General features: G+C 45.4%; 1 protein-coding gene across 1 annotated transcript in view; it reads right to left on the bottom strand.

Moving 5' to 3' along the window:
* Nucleotides 1–23,065, bottom strand: part of Prkch (protein kinase C eta) — a 235,237-nt gene that overhangs the window by 82,100 nt on the left and 130,072 nt on the right. The window contains exons 8-9 of the mRNA XM_042682558.1: nucleotides 17,447–17,590; nucleotides 16,982–17,155 (exon numbers count right to left, since the gene is read on the bottom strand). Of these exons, the coding sequence (XP_042538492.1) occupies nucleotides 16,982–17,155; nucleotides 17,447–17,590 (318 nt within the window). The remainder of the gene's footprint in view (nucleotides 1–16,981; nucleotides 17,156–17,446; nucleotides 17,591–23,065) is intronic.

The raw sequence follows: 23,065 nt of genomic DNA, 5'->3' as shown, positions 1-23,065 counted from the left end.
TAATGAACAAAAAGCCAGAAATGTAGGTGTGGCTCAAGTGTGTGCTCAAGGCACCAGCCTTGAGCAAAAAGTTAAGTGAGAACCGGAGGCCTAGAATGCAATCTCTACTATTGACCCCCAAACAACACAAGAATATCAACAAGCAAACAAACAAGAGCTGCAGAGCCAGCAGCTGGCTACCACAGCTCACAACCCCTGGTATAGGACAAGGACCGGGAGAGTCCAAGGAAATGGAAGCCCCTCGGCCCAGCATCAAGGGAATTTCCTGATGACAATGACCTTGACCAGGAAAGCCTTGACCTTCAGTTTCTGGAAATACTTGTTAGGCCAGGGTTTACAAAACTAGGTTGATAATCAAAACCAAGCTCTCAGTTCCCTGAAGTTTTCTCTCATACTCTCAATTTTATAAGGGCTTTATAATGTTATTTTATAACATTACACATTCTCTTGTGGACTACAAAATCTTATTGTGACTTTATATAGTGACAATATATATCTGCCCTTCTACAGATGTGTATTATTCATAGAACTAAATTGAGAAAGCTTTGTCTCTGTTTTAAAAAATACTGCAGCCAGACACCAATGGCTGCAGACACCTGTAATCCTAGCTACTTAGGCTGAGATCTGAGGATCACAGCTCAAAGCTAGCTTGGGCAGCAAAGTCCACAGAGTCTTATCTCCAGCAAAAAGCCAGAAGTAATGCTGTGGTTTAAGAGGTAGAGTATTAGCCTTGAGCAAAAAATAGCTGAGACAGCGTCCAGGCCCTGGGTTCAAGCCCTAGGACTAGCACCAAAAAAAAAAAAAAAAAAGTTTGCAGTGTGCTACTAACAGGGAGGAGGCCATCTCTGGGAAAGACAGTATTGTATTGAATTTCTCCGAAGTGCCTTTGCTGTATAACGTTTCTCGGACGAGAAGCCAACGGCGTGGTGAAGGAACGGGGAAACTCACATCAACAGGAAACAGTTACTGACGTCAAAGAGGTCAGGGTGGAAAAGCACCCTGGTGAGGAAATCAGATTGCACCACATCTAAACTGGTAACCACTTAAACTTAACCGCACTAAGTACAATCACAAAGCCAGCGCACTAAGTACAATCACAAAGCCAGCGAGGCTTTTAACTTCCCTTTCAGCACAGCCCAGACATTAGAAGCCAACTTCAGTCACCTGGCAGCCCTGGGTCCAGCCCAGGGGCAGGATCCATCCTGTCTGAGCACAGAGGTGTTCTCCAGGAATTTCAAGCCTGGAGGGATTGCTAGGCTCATTTCAAAGATGAAGTTTCTTCCTGGTAAACTACTTTTTTTCTTGAGGCTTGAACTCTGGTCTTCTTGCTCTCACTTGGCTTTTTATGTTCAAAACTGGTGTTCTACCATTTGAGCAACCTCTCTATTTCCGGCTATTTGGGTGAGTCTCACAGCCTTTTCTGACTAAGATGACTTTGATCCTCAGATCAAGATCCTCTTGAGCAGCGAGGATTACAGGCATGAGCCACCAGCACCGGGCTTAAACTGGATAACTCTACAGCACCTCTCCTAACACAATTCAGCAAGACTTTATTGTATGTACCAAAGCAGGGAAACAAAGCAAGCCGTTTAACACCCTGGCAAGCATCCAGGCCAGGCTGTTCTTCAAGTTCTTTATGATTAGGGCTGAGTAAAGTTCCAGCGCAGCCCTCTCTTCCTTCAGGAGCCTCTTTTGGAGTCGCTGGTCCACAAACCCTGTCCAATACAACTGGTCTAGGCTGGCTTTATGCCATCTATCTTATTTCCTATGGAAGATCTGAAGCCTTCCAAGGCAGGGCTCTGATGCTAGGTGATATCTAGCTAAGCACACCAAACACAGGGCCTAGGCGGTACTGGGGGGTTAATGAATGGCTTGGGATCTAACAGAAAGAGACCATTTGTGTTTCCTTTAGCAAATTTTAGCTACTGCTTCAGAGAAACTGGAGGAAACTTGACCATTTTATGTTAATCAAGGGCAAAAAGGCAAATTCCCTTGGCCATAGTTAAAAGCAGTTTGTGAGGCTGGACAGGATGGAAAGCTAAGGCCAGAGGATCACAAGTTGAAGGCCAGCCTGAGTTACAGAGCAAGACCCTGTCTCAAAAAAATGAAAAGAGAAGCCAGATTCTGGTAGTTCATACCTATAGTCCTATCTAATCAGCAGGATGACATCTGAGGATCATGGTTTGAAGCCAGTAGGGAAGTAAAGTCTGTGAGACTCTTATCTCCAATTAACTACCAAAGAGATAGAAGTGGAACTGTTGCTCAAGTGGTAGAGCCCTATCCTTGAGTGAAAAAACCCAGGGATAGCACTCAGGCCTTGAGTTCAAAGCCCAGGCCCAACACACACACACACACACACACACACACACACACACACACACATGCGCGAGCACAGAAAAAGAAAACAGCTCAGATGCTGGTGGCTCACACCTGTAATCCTTGCTATTCAAAAGGCTAAGATCTGAGGAGCATGGTTCAAAGCCAGTCCGGAAAGTCTGTGAGACTCTTACCTCCAAATAACCAGCAGAAAGCCAGAAGTAGAGCTGTGGCTCAAGTGGCAGAGTGCTAGACCTAACAACCAAATCCTAACAACCAGAGAAAGAATCCTAAATGGCCTTTAGCTTTCAAGAGCTGGAAAGATGAAGGCAAGAAAGAAACCTGCAAAGTAAATTTTAACTACATTTAATTTCCCCCTTAGGTCCTCCTATTTATACTTAACATTTCACTGCCTGTTAAAAGAAAGAGAAAGGTAAAGATGAAACACATATCTTCCTCTTTACTTATACTACACTATATTTCTTGAAATAATTAGTCATCTAGACTATGATTTTTAACAGTTGCATAATATTCCTATTGCCATTTCTATGAAGTCTAATTAAGTTAATGGAAGCTAATTAACTTTCCATGACTTCTAATTAAGTTAATGGAAATTAAAAGCATGTGGTATTAGTAGCACAGTCTCTATACGTGATAACAATCACTTTTATTAGCCTGGAAAAGCAGCCACCTCTGTGGGCAGATGATTGCTCACTAGGCTGTGGTGTTCTAATTTTGATTGGCTAATTAATCCTTTATAGACACCACTAATCTTTGAAGTGCCCTCTGGTGGTGAAGGAGGACACTTGGGCTTCTGATGAAAGATTTTTTTCATGACAGGTATGCTTAAACTTTGTGAAGTCTCTAAAAGGTTAAGATTTCACCTCTTCCTCTAACTCTGGGCTAGAGCTGTCTGATTAGCCATTTTGCCCAGTTAGAAATGTAGAAAATCTGACGGTGTCTATTCCATATCTGCCTTGAGAAGGGGACCCTGGGTTCTTCTCTGCTCCATGTATTTGTTTTATTTTGTTTTTTTGCTGGTCGTGGTGCCTGAACTCTGGGCCTGGGCGCTGTCCCTCAGCTCTTCAGCTCAAAGCTAGCACTCTACCACTTGAGCCACAGCACCACTTTCAGCTTTTTCTGTTTATATGGTGCTGAGGAATTGAACCCAGGACTTCACGCATGCAAAGCAAGCACTCTACCACTCTACCTTTCCAGCCCCTGCTCCATGTATTTGGAAAGTTCATTCCACAAGGTATTTACAGCTTGCTTTTTCCTGTGGAGCCACAACAAACTCTTCCCTGGCTCTCTGGCTGGGAACAAGATCTGATCGTGCATATGACTCACCCCCAGTTTCTTCCGAAGTTATTGTGCAATCTGGACTAGAAATTGCTCTTCACCGTTCACAGAGGAAGAAAGATACAGATCTTCCTATCAAAGCAGGCCACTATAGTAAAAGAGGTTTGGCTCTATAGGATGAGGAGTAGGGCAAGCAGCTGAGAAGCTGTACTGGGGGGTGGGGCGGAGTGAGGTGGGGTGGGAGCAGGGAGATGTGTGTTAATTCTGCAGGGAAGCTGCATTTGGTTGTATGGGAATTTGGATGAACCCTACAAACCCCAAGGTGAGAATGGGTACTAGGAAGGTGACATCAAGTTGGGCCTGGTGGTACATACTTATAATCCCAGCACTCAGAAGGCAAAACAAGAGGATCCTAAAATCCAGACCCGTCTAGCTATACAATGAGACCCTAGTTTCCAAAAGAGGGAAAACAAAACCAAACAAGGTGGTGACACGAACGCTCCCTGGCCAGGCCTAACAGACATAAAAGTCAGTAAGCTGATTTCTTGGCACTGCATTTCTCCTTTTGAAACCACCTCCTTCTGATCCTTCTCACCGAATTTCCCCACCATCCTCTGTAGAATCCCTTCTCCAGCACTGAGCCCGTCCCCTCTACAAACCCTGATCCAAGGATTTTATATTCATCTCTTCTAGAGAGGAGAGTGCTGAGAGGGATATTGCCATCAGAGGGGTGTTTCTGACAAGCATCTTGCCCCTGGTCTCCCCAACATGGAACGTGTTCCATTCCACACTTCCCAGGCCCTTGCTGTAGCCTCTGCCCAGGGCCTGTCCTCGGCCTGTCTCCATGGCTCCCTCCCAGGATCTGATGGCTGCCTTGGAGCAGGAGGTTGGCCAGAAAGCCATAGCTGCTGCTTCCTCCCCAGATCTGCCTCCTCGCTTTCCTCCCTTTTGCAAAGAGAGGCCTTGGGGTGCAAGTCTTAGGCTGCTCACTGGCTGGAACTCTTAAGCTGAATCCTTTTGCTTCCATCCTGGACTGAATCTATGCTCCTTAGCAAGGGACATTAATCCTGCTGTCTCTGGTCCTTTGAGGTTTCCTGAGCCTATCACATAAGCCAGTGACTTTGTACTGCTGTTCCTTCAGGCTGGGTGGGGTGGGGGAGAAAGAGGGCTGTGATCAGGTCCCCCTATTCATCCTCAACACAGAGCTCAGATAGCCAGCCCTCTGGGAAGCCCTCCAACCTCCCCAGGGACCAATTACAGCTTTCCCCTATCACATGGGGTAATAATCACAACCTTTGACTATGCAATTAAAGGGCAGGCCTGCTTTTTGTTCTCTTGTATATTTTCAACCCCTGGCACATTATTTGTGTCCTACAAACATCTTTCATAAAAAAAAAAAATAGAACATACATTCAATATTAATTACCATTCAGCATAGAAACAGTGTCTGTGATGTCTAAATATTTAAAGGCCACTCAGTTTTAAAGGTATCTCTATTTGAAGCTAAAATGATCTTTCCAGATTTAAAAAAAAAAAAACAAAAAACAAAAAAAAAAAGGGAGCAAAGCAGAAAGTTTGTTTTTTCCCCAAAGCACACTTACACTACTACTAGCACGTATTTCCATGCTGGTTGGGAAAGGTATGTTAAAGCTTTGATTATCTGTTTGTAAAATCCAGCCATTTGCACCACACACAAGAGAAGCATCTGAGTCACACACAGGTCACCCTGTGAGCGCCCCCTGCTGACCACAGTATTTATAACACACCACAGATTCACTGCTTTGTGGGCAGAGTGAAAAGAGTAAAGATTAAATATGCCAAACAAAGCCTTGCATTTCCATGGCTGTTGTTGTTGTTGTTGTTGTTTGTTGTTCTGGTCCCGGAGGTTGAACTCTGGGCCTGAGTACTAAGGGCTAGTGCTTTATCACTTGAGCCACAGTTCTTCTTCCAGATTTTTTTTTTTTAAGTTTAGTGGAGGTAAAAGTCCCATAAACTTTTCCTGCCTGGGCTGGCTTCAAACTGTGATCCTCAGATCACCAGATCTCAGCCTTCTTAGTATCTAGGATTATAGACCCAGTGCCTGGCTAGTTAGTGCTCTACCAACTAAGCCTAGACTCTAACTCATTGCTTGTTTGTTTTTTTTAGCATAACCCATTTTAAATACATGCTCAGAAAACTCATCTTTGGCTTCCTGATGCCCCAGGCTTTGTCAGCTCTGCTTTACCATTGAACAGGCTTCAGTGCTGTGTCCTAGGATCAGTACCCCCGGAACACTTGTATTCAACACACCCTGTCTGCTTCCGCTGTCTCCCTGGGCTCAGTACCCCCGCCCCGGTGCCGCCCCCACTCCCCCTCCCAGCCCTTTGTTGTGTGGGAATCACAAAAAGGAGGATCTCAGTCCAGGCTAGCCCAGAAATAAACATAAGACCCTATCCCTAAAATACCCAAAGTCAAAAGGACAGAGGGCAAGCCTCAAGTGGAGGAGTACTCGCCTAGCAAGGGCCGGCCCCTGAGTTCAAACCCAGTGCCATCAAAGAAAGACAGAGTTTCTTAGAAGCAGGGAAATGCTGTACAAAATGGAACTTTCTGCCACCAGGCCATGGTGCAGCTGTAAGGAGACCTCAATAAAAAGGGCTGAGGCTGATGCTGTACTTTAATAAAGGTTTAACCCTTTTTACTTCAGCCCTGTAACACGGAAAATAACTGTCTAGTCCACCCAAATGCTCATATTGAAGACCAATCACACCTATCAGTCACGTAGGACTATGGATTTTTTTTTAAATGTTTAACCCAGGTACTGTGAAACCCTTCTCCCTAATTAACCAGAAAGCTAGAAGTGGTGTTGTGATTCAAAGTGATAGAGCTCTAATCTTGAGCGAAAATGCTCAGGGACAGCATCCAGGCCCTGAGTTCAAGCCCCATTACTGACCAAAAAACACTTTTTTTTTACACCAAGGGAGATTCTTCCCCCTAGTGAACATGTGGCAATACTAGAGAATATTTTTTTTTTTGGGTCTGATAGTGGGGCCTGAACTCTGGGCCTGGGCGCTGTCCCTCAGCTCTTCAGTTCAAGGCTAGCACTCTACCACTTGAGCCACAGCGCCACTTCTGGCTTTTTTCTTTTTGCTTATGTGGTGCTGAGGAATCATGCAAGGCAAGCACTCTACCACTGAGCCACCTTCCCAGCCCCAGAAAACATTTCTTGATGGTCTTGAGACCTAACTCACATCCACTGAGCTGCTGAACATTTTACTCTGCACAGGACAGCCCTCCCTCTGAAAGAAAAGATTGTCCAAGCCTAGTATAGAGGCACCTGCCTGTAAGCCCAGCTATTCAGAAGGCAGAAGCAATAAGATGGAAAGTTCAAGGACAGCCTGGGAAAAGTTAGTGAGACTCTATCCCAAAAACAAAATACAAGGGCAGGCACAGTGACTCACATCTGTAACCCCAGCAACCCAAAACCAGAAATAAGGAAAATCACAGTTCAAAGCTAACCCGGGGGGGCGAAGGGGGGGGGGAATTTAGCCAGACCTTTGTCTCAACAAACAAGCTGAGATGGTGGTACACACCTGTCATTCTACATACTCAGGAGGCATAGGCAGGATTAAGTCTAAAGATGTCCCTAGGCACAAGTGAGACCCTGAAAAATAACTAAAACAACCATAACAACAACAACAAAGAGCTAAGGGCCTAGTGGAAGTGGTGGAGCACCTGCCTATCTTGTGCAAGGTACTAAGTTCAATCCCCAGTACTCCTTCACACACAGTAAGGATTGTCCAACGGTGTTAGAAGTGACCGCTATACATTCTTCTACACAATCTGGGTTTTCTTTTGTCTTAGTTTTCTTTGGCTGCTTTACTGCCAACATGAAAACTCATCAGCCTTGAGGTTACAGCAAGGACCTGCTGCACTGGTCAGTCTTGAGGCAGTGGGGGTGACGTTCTAGGGAACGTCAGTGAGGGAGCCCTGCAAGCGAGCCTCATATCCTACAGGAGCAGGAAGAGAACCATGAACCAGCCCCTGGGTCCCCTCTGCCTTCTCTGCTCCTTATTTTTCCCTGGCTGTGTCTAATGCATTAGGAGCCGCCTCCCGCCATGAGAACACAGGCTGCGAGCAGGAGGTCTGGGTTTGAGGCGGGCTTGTGCTCACTTCCCATTCTCCCTCCTTCCGCAGATCTGCTGGGTGCTCCTGGGACGTGGCGCTTCTGCTCTCCCTGTGGGAGTGTGGGTTCCTTGAGGAGTTACCAGAGTAGGCAAGCAGCCAGCTGGAGCCACTCCCCATGGCAAACTGCCCGGAAATGGAGGAGCCAAAGCCGGGCAAGGTGGCTTTTCCTCCTCTGTTTAGATAGGGGATTGTATGGGACATGGCTGGACTATGTAAAGTGTCATATGGGACACTAAGCAACACTCTTCCTAAATCACAACAGATGGGAGTGGGCAGGAGGAACCTCAAGAGACTCCCCCTCCCCCTCCCCCTTTGCCTCTCACTGGAGAGAAAAAGGATCCCGAGGGGTGGCCCTGGGGGGGGGGGGGAGGGGGAGGGACCAGCCACTGCAGTCGTCCTATGGGGAGGGGAAGGTCAGTCAGGGGAACCAGGCTCTGGGAGCTGTAGCAGAAGGGATCCTGGAAGGGAGAAGTAGAGTTGGTCCCCATGGACCATCTGGTAAGGTGGGGGTGGGAGGGAGTCCTTGCAGCCTGGCCCAGGGGTTGGGAGTGAGTGAACAAATCAGTAGCAGGGGTGGGAGGAGGGGAGGGGGGGAAAGGGCGGGGGGGGGGAGGGTGCAGCTAGTCTTTCAAGTCAGCCTCCTGCACTGAGCCTCTAGACCCTGTGGGTCACACCCGCTGTTACAACAGGGTGTATGTGGCATGGCGTGCAAGCACAGCTTCCAGCCTGGTCCCCTGGACTCCCTTCCAAGTGGATGGCCACCCTGAATGGAAGTCCAGGCACTGTCCCCAAGGATGGTCCCAAGCCGAGTCTCTGAACTCCCCTGGGATCAGCTGTGTCAGAGCAAGGCCTCCTCTCTGCCCTCACTGTCCTCTGAATGGGGGTGAAGAGTTTAACCTACACTCCTAGGGCGCTCGTGCACTTGCTTTGGCCTCAAGGCACAAGCCCTTTCCCACCCCAGCTCTGCACAGTTCTCTCCAGATTTTCAGTTTTGCTCACTTGGTGCTGACAGGGCTGTTTCTATACATAAGAGGCCCTGGGTAGGTCTGGGGCTGGGGAGAGAGGGACATCACTAAGTAGGTACATGCCAATGGTGAAGTCATTGCGGACAAGTCAGTTCTTGTGAAACTAGAACATAGGACAGCCTAGGATTTCCATTGGAGGAGGTCAGGTGTTTGATGTTTCTGCCTTTAGGATAGAGTGCACCCTCCCTCAGCCCCCAGCCAATCCCAGTTGCAGGTTCTGGTCCTGCCAGGACATCATGGCCCATTAAGGCAGAAGGCAGAACAGCATACGGCTACTTCATCTGTGTTCATTGTCTCTCTTCTACCACTGAAGGTGGAAAGAGCAGCTTCTTGGCTCAGTCTGTGCTCCTGGATAAATGGACGTTTCCCCAGATGGTGTGGCAGACAGCCCACGTCTGTCCCCGCTGGAGCCAGTCTGGCACCGAGGGTTCCCCCAAAGGATGCTGTGGGAGGGGGAGAGGGTTCTATAACTTGATGGGTTGTACTCAGAGAAAACCACAGCCAACCAAGACTCTACTGGGGCAATAACTGACCCTGGCCAAGGTTCAGTTACATCAAAGGAAATCACACAACTCCACCACCTCTCCTAGCAAATGCAGAAGTGTGACAGGCTGTTTGACTTCTGGATTCTCAGTGGCAACAACAGCCAACAACAACAAGGTCAGTTACAACAGAACAACCTCAAGGTCAGCTGTCCCCCCTTGACATACCAAGGGTCTTGGTCATCCTACTCAAAGAAATGGCTTGAACTTAAGGCTCTTTCTCCCCATTTTTTGTTGTTGGTGGTGGTGGTTGTGGGGCTTGAACTCACGGCCTGGGTACTATCCCTGAGCTCTTCTTTTCTCAAGGTGCTCTGTCACTTTGAACCACAGCTCCACTCTCCACTCATTTTTAAGGCCCTGTTTAAAAACAGAAAGTTCCAGGTCTGATAGCCTATGGGGACAGAAGCAGATTCCCCTCGAATGTGAAATCTGGAGACGGCCACAGGACGCTGTCTCTGGGACCTTCAGCTGCAAAGGATGTGGGACAAACATCTGCCTGACCTCAGAGCCAAGGCCGGTCTGGCAGTGGGTACACACCCACAGCTAATAAGCTAAAGGAAGATGGAGCACCAGTAATAGGCCGGGAACATGCAGAGACAGGAAACACTATGTTCTGGCTCTTTGCTATTTCCATCTAAGCCAAAGGCAAACTATAACAAATGACCCATAAGTAAACCAAATGCTATTTGTAATATTCATTGACCAGGGAAAGGAGAAAACCCAGTTCTAAACAAATAAAAGGACACATCCTTAGATACCTCATAAAGAGCCCCAAACTAACTTTTATTCCTAACTACCATCACTATTCTTCTCAGATGTACATACTGCTGAAGGAAGAAATATCTTGTGATAGTATATGTAATATATTGTATGTAGCATATTATATGTGATGTATATATGCATACGCATATGTGTATACATACACACATATATACATGCATTCACATATATACATAGATTTACATACATAGACTTAAGTAAGCTGAGAAACGCGGTCATGAATCCACATGTGTCTTTAGTTTGCTGTTAATCTAGGGTAAGTTGTTTCATCTCTCTGAACCTCGGTTTCCAAATCTTTGCTATGAGGATACAAATATCTACAGGTTCCTGAACAGTTTTAGTACTAAAAGATACCATTCACCGAATACATACGGGATGCCTCAGTGCTGTGTGGAGATGTTTTGAGTAGCAGCACCCAGAATGGAAGGCAGGGTGTCAGTGAGTGCTCTTTCATCCTTCACCCATACCTTCTAGATCCAGGCTCTCAGACTCAGGCACCTGCCCATCTCTGCACGGAAACCTCTTCCAGCTTTTGGCTGAGGCTCCATCCCCTAGTCACGGGATGTCACAGCAATTCAGAGCACAGAGAGGTAATGCCACCACAGCGGGCCAGTGTGCACCCTCCCCCTCTTCCCTCTGCTGTCCCCAGAGGGCCGCAGGCAACAGCCCGGGACACATGGTCTGGCTGGGCTGCCAGATGCTAGTAGTCACACAGACAGGAAAAGCCAGTGGGAGGGCTGGAGCAAGGTCCCTGATGCTGCTCTGGCTGTGGGGGAGGCTGAGGCATGATTGCAGAGGAGAGAAGAGAAGGCGGGTTGAGGTGGAGGTGCTTATCTGGAAAGCAGAATGCAGGCAGCTTCTTAAAGACAAAGTAGGCTATCTGATAAGCTAGATTCTGAACCCAGCTCATTGTACTACTGACTACAGGGTTATTGCCTGCTTGAAGAAATGCTGAGTGGTGAAATCTGGGGGTCCCAAGACCACTGTCTGACCCACATCCCTTCCCCCAAACACAATTCGTTGCTAAAACGTAGGCAAGTCCTCTACGGCTGAGAAAACCACGCAGAGGAGAGGTCCCTCATACTCACCATCGTTGCACTGATGGCATTTCAGTCACAAGACTGCTGTATACTCTACAACTCAGACATAGGGCTCCAGAGCAGGGTGGCTTGCATTTGTAATCCTAGATACTCAAGAGGCTAAGATCCGGGAATAGAGGTTGCAAGCCAGCCTGAGCCAGAAAGTCTATGAGACTCTTATCTCCAGTTAACCATCAGAAAACCGAAAGTGGAGCTGTGAGCCAGGTGCCTGTGGCTCACGCTTGTCACCCTAGCTACTCAGGAGGCTAAGATCTGCGGATCTCAAAGCCAGCCCAGGCAGGAAAGTCTGTGAGACTCTTATCTCCAATAAACCACTAGAAAACCGGAGGTGGTGCTATGGCTCAAGTGGTAGAGCGCTCGCCTTGAGCTGAAGAGCGCAGGGACAGCACCCAAGCCCAGAGTTCAAGCTCCACCACCAACAACAAAAAAGTGGAGCTATGGCTCAAGTTGTAGAGCACCAGCCTTAAAAACTAAACAAAAACAGAAACCAGCAAAGACTCGAGGCCCTCAGTTCAGGGCCCAGGTCCTTTACAAAACATAAACCAGAGTCTCAGTGGTGTGGTGCCAAGTTTGAGGAATGGCCGCTGGGTCCTGCAGGCCCACCAGTATCCTCAGTATCCTCCAGCCTCACCTGGGAACCCGCAGCGAGGAGCAGGCCTAGCACTGGGCCTCCCGCCCTGCACAGCAGAGGCACACAGAACTCCAGTAAGTCCCAGAGGAGCAAGCAGCTCCCAGGGCGCAGGCTCAGACCCCAGCCTGAGGCCTGCAGTTGACAGTTCTTGGGCACTGGGCAGTGTCTTGTGGCTTCCTAGTGGGACCTTTGCGCTCATAAAGTGGTCTCTGAATAAACACAAAAATCTAAAAGTAAACACACTGGATGCTATAAAAATAAATAAAATACACTGGGACATGACAGGTTGTACAGGTCTCTAGACAATGACACAGCAAGACCAGAGGAGGACATTCATAGGAGCAGATCACAAAAGCTCAATAGCTAGGTGAGTATGAGCATATAAACTAATACGTTATGAAAGAAACTCCAAGGCGTGGAAACAAGAGATTCTGTTGTTGTTGCTGCTGCTGCTGCTGTTTTTGCTGTTTTTTCCTTTTGCCTTGTGGTAGCTTATTTGTCTTTGGGAGGGCGAGGGAAGGCGCTGAAATGGAGGGGCAAAAGGGTGAACAAGTACAGCAGTGGTACACATTAGACACTACATGGAAAATGAACTATACAGCTGTGGGTGGGAACGGAAGGGAAAAACTGGGAGTGAATGAGGGAAGTGGTGTCATGTTTTGAAAAGAAATGTACTCATCACCTGACCCATGTAACTGTAACCCCTACAGTATGTATGCACCTCTACAATAACAGTAAAAAATATTCTTTAAAACTGTGACCCGTGTTTACCTGCTCCTTTCCCTTCTGGACCCCTCTCCTCGCCCTACACCTTCCCCTCTGCTTTATCTCACACTCTCCTTCTCCTTCTCCCCTTCCCTCTCCTCCCTCCCCTCTTTTTCCCCTTGGAGACCAGATACCAAGCCATACATGCCAGAAGTATCAGAAGGGGAGGAAGGGCGGGGGGGAGGTATGGATAGGCCGTGATTAAGAGATTAAGAAGAGATGAAGTGATTAACTTGAAAAGAATGAGGAAGGCTCCTCTTTCTCGACTTGGGGCCTGAGAGACCAAGTGCCCTCCTGCTTTAGCTTCAAAATAGCTTATTCTGTCCTGTCATTTGTGAGAACATGATCGACTTGGTACAGAAAGACAAATGCCACACGATCTCTCTGACCTGTGGAATGCTCAAACATCAGATACAGAGAAGCAGGGGAGAGGGAAATGGTAATGAAGTGGCTGGAAATGAAGTAACTCTACGCATATGCATTTCCCTCTTAATATTATTCCTGCAAGCTAGACTATCATAAAATCAATAGACTCAAGAATACAAACATTTTTTTCTGAATCTTGATAGAGATTATTAAAATATTGGGAGTTACAACGCAAACTCAGAAGTGTACAAGCATGCCAATTTAAGGCTACACTTGCAAGCAATGTATATTAGCATGAAGAAGTCAGAGGCAGAATCTATGAGTTCGTAAACCTGTACAGAAAACTTGGTACACTATCTGATATTTAAAATGTACTTATCATTTTCACGGAGCTGTGAAATTCCTACCTTGGGTATGTTTATTGTTGCCTTCGCCTGGAGGTCTGTGCTGGCCTGTAGGAAGGCCCAGAACACATCCCTGGTGTGTGTGCTGGTGGGGAGGATTGAAGGGGGGTATCAGTAGCTACCAAGTGAACTGACCCACTTTTGAGAGCTCTTCACAGTATGCAAAGTCTTTCTGCCCCCCTCTCATGGGCCCTGCTCACAGATTCTGCCTTTGTTACCCTGAGGAGAACTTTAAAAACTTCAAGAACTTCAAGGTTGGAGGGAATTTTAGGACTGAGTCAAGCCATGGGGTAGAAGGAAACAAACTAGAACAGAATTCAGGTCTTCCGGTCCCCAGGGCCATGCTGCCTTCTGACCTATAGGTCAGGTCACAGCACCAATGATCCCAGGGACTCCCCAAGCAGGTTGTACTAGGCTGGACGTGTGGGGAGTGGCATTGCTGCAAGAGCTTCCCCATGAAAAAATACTTTGCAGACAGCTGGGGAGTGACTCCACACCCCACCTGGACTCAGTTCTAGAACCTTCTGGAAAACGATTAAGGTTAGCCCCACAGGACCTACAGCACCTGCAGGACCTCATATCTCACAACAGCTCACATTTTCGTGTGTGTGTGTGTGTGTGTGTGTGTGTGTGTGTGTGTTTGTGTGTGTGTACCTGCGTGAGCACATGCATGCGCATGCTTGTACACTTCCAGCTCATTGCTTGATGATTAAAGTCCCACCAACGTTCCTACCCAGGCTGGCTTTGAACCCTGATCCTCTGATCTCAGCCTGCTGAGTAACTAGGATTGCAGACTTGAGCCTCCAGCACCTCACTCTACATTTCCTATCCTTTATCATTCACTTTACAACAGTGAACAGGGTTGGTGGCTGAGAATTTCTCATAGATGAATGAACAGTCAACAAATGCCATGTTTGCTGTAGCATCTGATACTGGAAGAAGGTAACACAGAAATTCCTTAGTATGAGAAAAGCTCACTTCATTTTTTCCTTGTTGGCTCCCAGCACTTTTCTTATCTAAAATTATAGGACCAGTGAATTCCCTTTACCCTTTGTTTTAGAGACAGTACCTCAATGGTACTTTCCTGGGTTTATTTCACTGATGGCAAACTAAAAAGTCACTTGGCAGTAATGACTGCCACCTTGTGGACAAACACCAAACTTCCACTAGAAAACAAACACCACAATGTTAATACAGACTTCAGCTGGTACACACCAGAGATCCCTGGTGACCACTAAAACTTTGGTATATTGTATAACTTATGCACGTTCCTGGAAATTTACGTATGGAAGACAGCACAGCCATTAATCTCCTATTGTTCCAGGCCATAATACCATCTAGTTGTGACTCTTGGCATGGAATCACAAAGATTTCCTTTTGTAGGTACAACACCCTGGAGTTGGGTGGTCATTCTTGATTTGCTTCATCAGCAGTGAGTTGGAAAAAAGTTCCCGCACAATTAGGCTCACTTAATACCAGCTGGACAGCACTACTGGCCAGTGGACTAAAGGCCACAGGAAACCATTTGACCTTTGACTCTGGTGCTAGGTAGGGAGGTGATCTGAATGGTAACAGGGCTCTGCCATTTGATTCACAGCACTCCCAGGGGCGTTCAGAAGGCTGGAGCTTGAAGCCAGCCCGCAGTGGAATCCTCTCCCAGTTACCCCTCTCAAGCTCTATGCTACAACTCACCCACCCCCTACAAGAAAGGAGGACGGGGGTTGAACACTAGAAAAGTGCGGCACACAGCAAGTAGTGTGCAGGATGCAGGAAGTCACAGTGGAGGACGTGGAATGGAATGGAGGACTTCAGAAAGGAGAAGCAGAAACACAAGGGCGAGGAGCAGGAATGGCACAGGATCCAGGCCTCAGGAATCAGAGGACTGCTGAGTAGGAAGGAGACACTGAAGCAGCCTGGACCAGGAGGGGAGGAGGATGGAGAGGCCAGGATGATGAGCTACCTCCTCCTCTTCCCACGCCCCCCCTCCGTTGCTAGGCAGCGGAAGAGTCCACATCACTCATCCCCTGCAGAGCCTTTGTTCCAAGCTTTCCTGCTCCACCCACCTCCAGGCTGCACACACGCCCTGCCCAGCACTGATTTGAACACAGTGCTCATAGTATAGGCATGCATGTTAGACCTTCAAAGATACTAGGTTTTTATTTGTTTGTTTTTTGTTTTTTAATCCTCTCGTGTCTTCAGAAATGACTGACAGCCCCTGTCTAATGATGGGCAGGTAGGGGCAAGGCCTTCCCCATGGGTACTTCGGCAGTCACAACGCTTTACAGTCCACTTTACTACTTTGGAGCCAAATTTCTTTGTGCCTCAATTTTCTCATCTACATAACAGCACTGATTTCATGGGGGTGGCTGCAATGGTTAAATGAGATCACGAACATAAATCACTCTCAACGAAGACTGGAAGACAGGCAAGAAATGTTAGCTCTCTTTAGCCAAGATGGAGGAGAGTGTCAATTGGTCTCAATCCAAATGTTACACGCATCTATGCGCCGTGGAGTATTATTCAGCCATAAAGAAAAGCCGAATTTCTGCCGTTGGCAGGAAAATGGACAGGACCCCGAATGATTATGACAAGCAAAGTAACTCAGGCTGAAAAAGTCAAATAGCTAAGGTACTCCCTTGTAAGTGAAAGCTAGCCTTTTAAAATGAGGGATAGGAATGTAAGATTGGGTTCTTTTGGGGGCTTGGGAAAGGACAGGATGTGGGGGTGAGAACATGAGCTCATTCTTTATACCAGTATGTCAAAATAGAACAATGAGCCCGTTGAAGTTGTGTTGAGAGGCGTGTAGGGAGGATGAGGAGGAGTAATGGAGGGGGTAAATTTGATCTGGGTACATTGTATGCATATAGGAGATATCACAATGAACCCCCTTGGTCCAATAAACACATGCTAGTAAATGGAAAAGGAAAACAATGCAAATGTACAAACCCTCTGACCAAGCGATACTGCTTCTAATTATACACCTTACAGAAAGCCTGCAAAATACGTGGAAAAAACAGAAGGACAAGAAGACTTACTGTAAAACAGATTGAAATAAAACACCAGGTACCCTACAGACAGCCACCGAGAACAGGTGCACACAAATCAATCTCCAGGATGCACTACTCCATTTTTAAAAAAATGAAAGAATGAACCCTGGTCAAAATTTACTCATGTTTATGTTTCTCTTCTCTTTTTTCTTTTTCTTTCCTTGCTTCTTTTTTTTATTTTTTAGTTGGCTCAGGGAGGGGGCTTGAACTCAGGACCTGTGTGCTGTCTCTGAGCTCTTTTGCTCAAGGGGATGGAAAGAAAAAACTGGGAGAGAGCGAATGAAGGGGAGACATAGTTCAAAAATAATTGTACTCATTACCTGGTCCATGTGACTCCTTTCTATATCACCTCTACAATAACAATAACAATAAGAGTCTCACAGACTTGCTTTTGCTTGGGCTGGCTTTGAACCATGCTCCTCAGACCTCAGCCTCCTGAGTAGCTAGGATTTCAGACATGAGCCACCATTGTCTGGCTCTTATCTGAACTTTAGGCAGACAGGAGGCTTTGGAGACAGGAAAAGGTGGGGAATCATACTCACGGGGGTCTGGAAGCAGCAGAACAACTGGGTGAGGAAGGGGTGGTTGCGGGCCAGGGACAGGATCCTCTTCTCCGTCATGGTGCACTCCACATCATCATCCTGCAGGATCACGTCCTTCTTCAACACCTTCACAGCATAGAGCTCTCCCGTGTCCTTTATCCTAGCGAGCATCACCTAGGATAGAGCAAGAGGGAGCATGAGGGATGTGCTCAGTGGTGGGTACAAGTAAGAAATACAGGCACACACACACACACACACACACACACACACACACACACACACACACACACACACACACACACACACACACACACACACACACACACACACACACACACACACACACACACACACACACACACACACACACACACACACACACACACACACACACACACACACACACACACACACACCCTATACAGAATGAGCAGTTCAATTCAGGTAGTCGAAGCCAAGACTCACCTTCCCAAAACTCCCCTTCCCTAACACCCGGATGAAGTCAAAGTTGTGGATGCCGAGCCGGCTGGAAGAATTCACTCCGACCCCATTTCCTTCTTTGGTACCCTCCTTCCCCTGCCGCCTTAGGGTTGATCTGGAAACGAGTTTCTGAAAAGGAGAGGAAGAATCAACTGAGTCAGAAACTGCAATGTAAACAGAAAGTATGGGTGCACGGAGACAAGACCCTAGCTATGATCCCGTCTAGCCTCTGTCTAGCAGGGACCTGGAGATCAGCTCAGTGCAGTGGATGAGCAAGGTTCCATAGTACCAAATGACTTCAATGCCAGTTGTGGTGGCACACACCTGCAATCCTAGCATTCAAGCGGTGAAGGCAGCAGGAGGAATCTTGAGTTCAAGGTCACCATGGGCTACATAGCCATTTCCAGGACAGCCTAGGCTACAGAGTGAAACTTTGTCTCATAAAACTCAGCTCAATGACCTAGCACCCCTGCCTAGCATGTGCACAGAGCCCTAGGTTTGATGCCTAGCATTACAAGGAAACATTTTTTTATTACATTATTGCTGTTTTAGAGGTGATACACAGTGGGGTTACCTTTCCATACATCAGGTAATAAGTACATTTCCTTCCTTTTGCTTAGTGTCATCTGTTCCCTCATCTCTCCCATTCCCTCCCTCCCATCTCCACCCATGAGTCGCATAGTTCATGTTCATCAATGTCTAGTGCGGCCAGTGCACTCCACTGTTGTACTTTTTCCCTCTGACTCTGTGCCTGCCCCCACCTTCCTTCAGGTGTGCACGGGTGTGCACCATCTATGAGGTAAAGATTACAGAGTCATCAGAAAATGAAAAAACAAATTAAGGTCCTTTGCGTCTTATCTTTGGAGTTCACTTCAGTATGTATATTATTTTATATACATAGGAAGAGGTGCTTGGGTATTACAAGTTGGTGATTTTTCTCCTATCCTCTTTGGGCTCAGTGTGAGTGTCTAGAATCCTGTGTAATTTGCCATGTTCCATTGCATTTTAAATCTAACTTCCACATATCAGGAAGAACATGCACCATTTGTCTCTCTGATCTTGGCTTACCTCAGCATGATTTTTTTCTAATTCTATCCACTTCCCTGTGAATGACATTATTTTGTCCTTTCTAATGGCTGTGTAAAATTCCACTGTACACAGGAATCACATTTTTTGGATCCATTCATCTGTTAGGCATCTGGGCTGTTTCCATATCTTGTCTACTGTGAATAGTGCAGCAGTGAACATAGATGTGCAGGTGTCCTTATCATATCCTGGCTTGTGATATTCAGGATAGATGCCCAGGAGTGGTATGGCTGGGTTATAGGGAAGGCCTATGTTTAGTTTTTTTAGGAACCTCCAGACTGCTTTCCAGAGTGGTTGTATTAGTTTACACTCCCACAGCAATGCTGTAGGATTCCTTTTTCTCCACATCCCTGCCAGCAGTTGTTTCTGTCAAATTCAAAATATTGGCCAGTCTAATTGGGGGTAAGATGGTACCTCAGGTTTGTTTTGATTTGCCTTTCCTTTATGGCTAGGGATGACAAACATTTCCTCGTGTGTTTCTTTGCCATTCTTACCTCTTCTTCTGAGAAGTCTCTCCTTAGCTCCCTTAATGATTGTTTTATTAGGTTTGGGAGAGGTTAGTTTCTTGAGCTCATTGTATATATTGGATATTAGATGCATTGCTGGTAAGATCTTCTCCCAACTGGTTGGCTGTCTTTCTAGTTTAGTAACTATGTCCTTAGCTGTGCAGAAACTTTTTATTTTAATATAGTCCCTCTCTTGTCAAGTCTCTCTCCTATCTGTTGTGCCCCTGGATTCTATTCAGGAAGTTCCTGCCTGTACCTATTAGTTCTAATGTCTCTCCTAGTCTCTCTTGCAGTAGTTTCACAGTTTCAGGTCTGATATTGAGGTCTGTAATCTGCTTTGACTTGAAGTCAGTGCATGGTGACAGGCTAGGATCCACTTTTAGTTTTCTGCATGTGGCTGCCCAGTTTTCCCACAGCACCAATAGTTGAAGAGGCTATGTTTTTTCCACTGTATGTCTTTGGCTCCTTTGTTGAATATCAGATAACTGTAAGTATGTGGGTTTATTTCTGGGTCTTCTAACCTGTTCCACTGATCTTTAGGTGTATTTTTGTGCCAATACTAAGCTGTTTTTGTTATTATGGCTCTGTAGTAGAGTTTGAAATCTGGTATTATGATACTTCTTGCATTGTTTCTTTTGTCTAGAATTGCTTTGGCTATTCTAGGTCTTTTGTTGTTCCATATGAATTCTTGGATTGTTTTCTCTATTGTAGTAAAGAAAGTCTTTGGAATTTTGTTGGGGAGTGCACTGAATTTACATGTCATTTTGGCAGTATGGCCATTTTCACAATATTGATTCTACCTATCCCTGAACATGGAAAGTCTTTCCATTTCCTGGTGTCGTCTTTGTTTTCTTTCTTTAGATTTCTTAAAATAGTTCTCACTATATAGATCTTTGACATTTGGGGGTAGGTTAATTCCTAGGTATTTTATTTTTTTCTGAGGCTATTGGGGTTGTTTTCATGATTTCCCTATCAGCTTGTACATGGTAGACATACAGAAAGGCTATTGATTTTTGTAGGTTAATTTTGTATCCTGCTACTTTGCCAAAGTGGTCAATTAGCTCTAGGAGTTTGAGAGCAGAGTTTTGGGGATCATTTAGGTACAAGATCATGTCATCTGCAAATAGGGATAATGTAATTTCTTCTTTCCCTATGTGAACCCCTTAAATGTCCTTTTCTTGCCTTATTGCTCTGGCTAAGAATTTCAGAACTATACTGAAGAGGAGTGGAGAGAGTGGGAATCTTTGCCTTGTTCCTGATTTTAGGGGAAATGGTTTTAGTTTTTCCCCAGTTAGCATATTGGCTATTGGTCTGTTGTATATAGCTTTTACTGTTTCAAGGAATGCTCCTTCTAGTCCTAGAAAAACTTTTTTTTTAAATTATGACCTCAGTATCAGCTTCTGGTCTGTCCTTACTATTGTAAAATACATCTACACCAGGCAGGTGCAGGTTACATACAAACGTAAGCTTGGAAACACAAATGCCTTAGGCCAGTTCCCTTTTCCAGCTTCCCATGAGGTGGCCAAATTCTCAAGAGTGCCACCTAGTGTCCGCATCATGTAGCACATGTCTACGTGAGAACCAAGTGCCACTACATATAGGAATGAAGCAACATTTTTTTAAAGACAAAATTTTACATTATAGAGAGAAATAAAAACTCAGTATAAAAATAGAAACAGGGGCTGGGAAGGTGGCTCAGTGGTAGAGTACTTGACTTGCATGCAGGAGGCCCTCAGTTCGATTCCTCAGCACCACATAAGCAGAAAAAGCCAGAAGTGGGGCTGAGGCTCAAGTGGTGAAGCACTAGTCTACAGCTGAAGAGCTGAGGGACAGCGCCCAGGCCCAGAGTTCAAGCCCCAGAACTGACAATAAATAAATAAATAAATAAATAAATAAATAAATAAATAAATAAATAAAAAAGAAAAGAAAGATACATCCAAGATTGTGAAGGATAATGTTTTTAAATATTTGCAATAAAAAAATAAATGTTTGCAATAATACAAACATGACTGCATACTTGGCTCATTTTTAAAAAGCTAATTATTGTTTTATTTCACACATTTTTATTTAAAAATTAATCATGTGTACTCCCCATATTTCTAATTACCCCCTTTGAGAACATGAGGGTATTGTTGTTGGTTGGTTGCTTTTTGGTACTGGAAATGGTACCCTGGGACAAGTGTTTATTGAGCTACTCACTCCACTAGCCAGAGAACATGCATTTTAATGGATGCTCAGTAGTCTATTTTATGGATATATCACATGTGTGCTAATCTACTTGCTATCGGAAATGTGGGTCATCTACTTTTCACTGCAATAACACCCCAGAGAATATACTTGCACACCAATCTTCAAACCAATAATTATAATATTATGTCATTTGCAGGGAAATGGATGGACCTAGAACAAATCATGTTAATTGAGGTAAGCCAAGCTCAGACAGACAAAGAGTGCATGTTTTCTCTCATATGCAGAAACTAGATTTAAAATACACCAGGGCATGATACATTATATACAACTCCGGGCATCACACACAGCGAAACAAAAGGAGGGTATTTTTAAGGGAGACACACAAAGGCATAATGCTTCTGTGCCTCTGATCACATAAAATAGTATTTATCAAAATGAACTCGAGAAAATGGAAAGAAAAGTAATTGAGTTTGGGTTCTAAAAGCAGCTGCCTGGGTTCAAAGAACTGCTGTGTTCCCAATCCTGTGACTATGAGCAAATTATTTCCCCAACCTTCTGACAGAGAGGCTATAGAATCTGCCATGGGACTTACGGTGAGGAATTAAAAAAAAAACAAAACAAAAAAACCCCAAAGCATTTAGATAGATACCAGGCACAGTGTTGTCTTATTTATTGTCTATTTTCTGTTCTTTTCTTTCTTTCCTTCCTTCCTTCCTTTCTTTTTTTTCCTTCCTTTTCTTTTCAGAACCCAGGACCTTGCTCTCTAGCTTGTTGTTTTCCACTCAAAGCTGGTGCTCTATCATTTGAGCCTTGCCTCTACTGCTGGCTTTTTTGTTTGTTAATTGGAGATAAAGATTCTCTCAGATTTATCTGCCCAGACTGGCTTCAACCTAGGATCCTTAGATCTCAGCCTTCTGAGTAACTAGAGTACAGGCATAGCCAATTAAGATAGCTTTTGGAAAATAGAGTTGCTTAGGCCCAAGTGTTAACTTAGAAGACTTTGACACATACCAATGAACCCTCTATAAAGGGCTCCCACAGCATAACGAACGCTTCGGTATCGTGGTTTTGATCAGGAAGTAAATGTGGCTGCTCTGGTTGGTTCTCAGGTCCTACGTGTTCCCTCACAGGGAGGACTCAACCCAAAAGTAGGGCGACTTTTGCAGACACTCACTTTAGAACATTTCCCACACTACCACTAGAATGGAGCTTCTGATCTATTTAGCTTAAAAAGAAAAGCTCACCTGGGGCAACTTCTAAGCAATGCAGGCAAGAGACCCACTGTGCAACAGCCTGAAACTTCAAGGCTTTTCCCTATTGAACCCATGAAACTGGGATCGCAGTGCATAAAATGGATCATCATGAAGATGTGCTGGCTTTCATTGTTTCTCCTCTAAATCTTCCTTCATGAAATTTCCAAGATAGAAAAGGGATATCAGCTTAAATTTCAGTTCTTTCACTTACACATGTTTCCTGATTGGGCTTAAAAAAGAAACCAAGGCCATGTTTCTTAGTCTTTCTCAACCAGTTCTTTTGTTTTTGTTAGATGGTTCTCTCTTTCTAATGCTGTATTGTGAAATAATGGGTAAAATTGGGTTTCTCAGTATGAAATATCATAACATTAAAGATACCTGGTTCAAGCTGGGTGATGGTGGCTCATGCCTATAATTCTAGCTACTCAGCAGGCTGAGACCTGAGGATCATGGGTCAAAGGCTGCTTGAGATCTGAGGATCATGGTTTAAAGCCAGCTGGGTTAGAAAAGCCTATGAGACTCTTACCTCAAATTAAACATCAAAAAAGCCAGAAGGAGAGGTATGGCTC

This window comes from Dipodomys spectabilis, unplaced genomic scaffold, assembly GCF_019054845.1.
Source record: "Dipodomys spectabilis isolate Male_0828 unplaced genomic scaffold, ASM1905484v1 ptg000073l, whole genome shotgun sequence".
Taxonomy (NCBI): domain Eukaryota; kingdom Metazoa; phylum Chordata; class Mammalia; order Rodentia; family Heteromyidae; genus Dipodomys; species Dipodomys spectabilis.
Note: the sequence above shows the minus strand (reverse complement) of the source record. Positions and strands in the feature narration are given on the sequence as shown.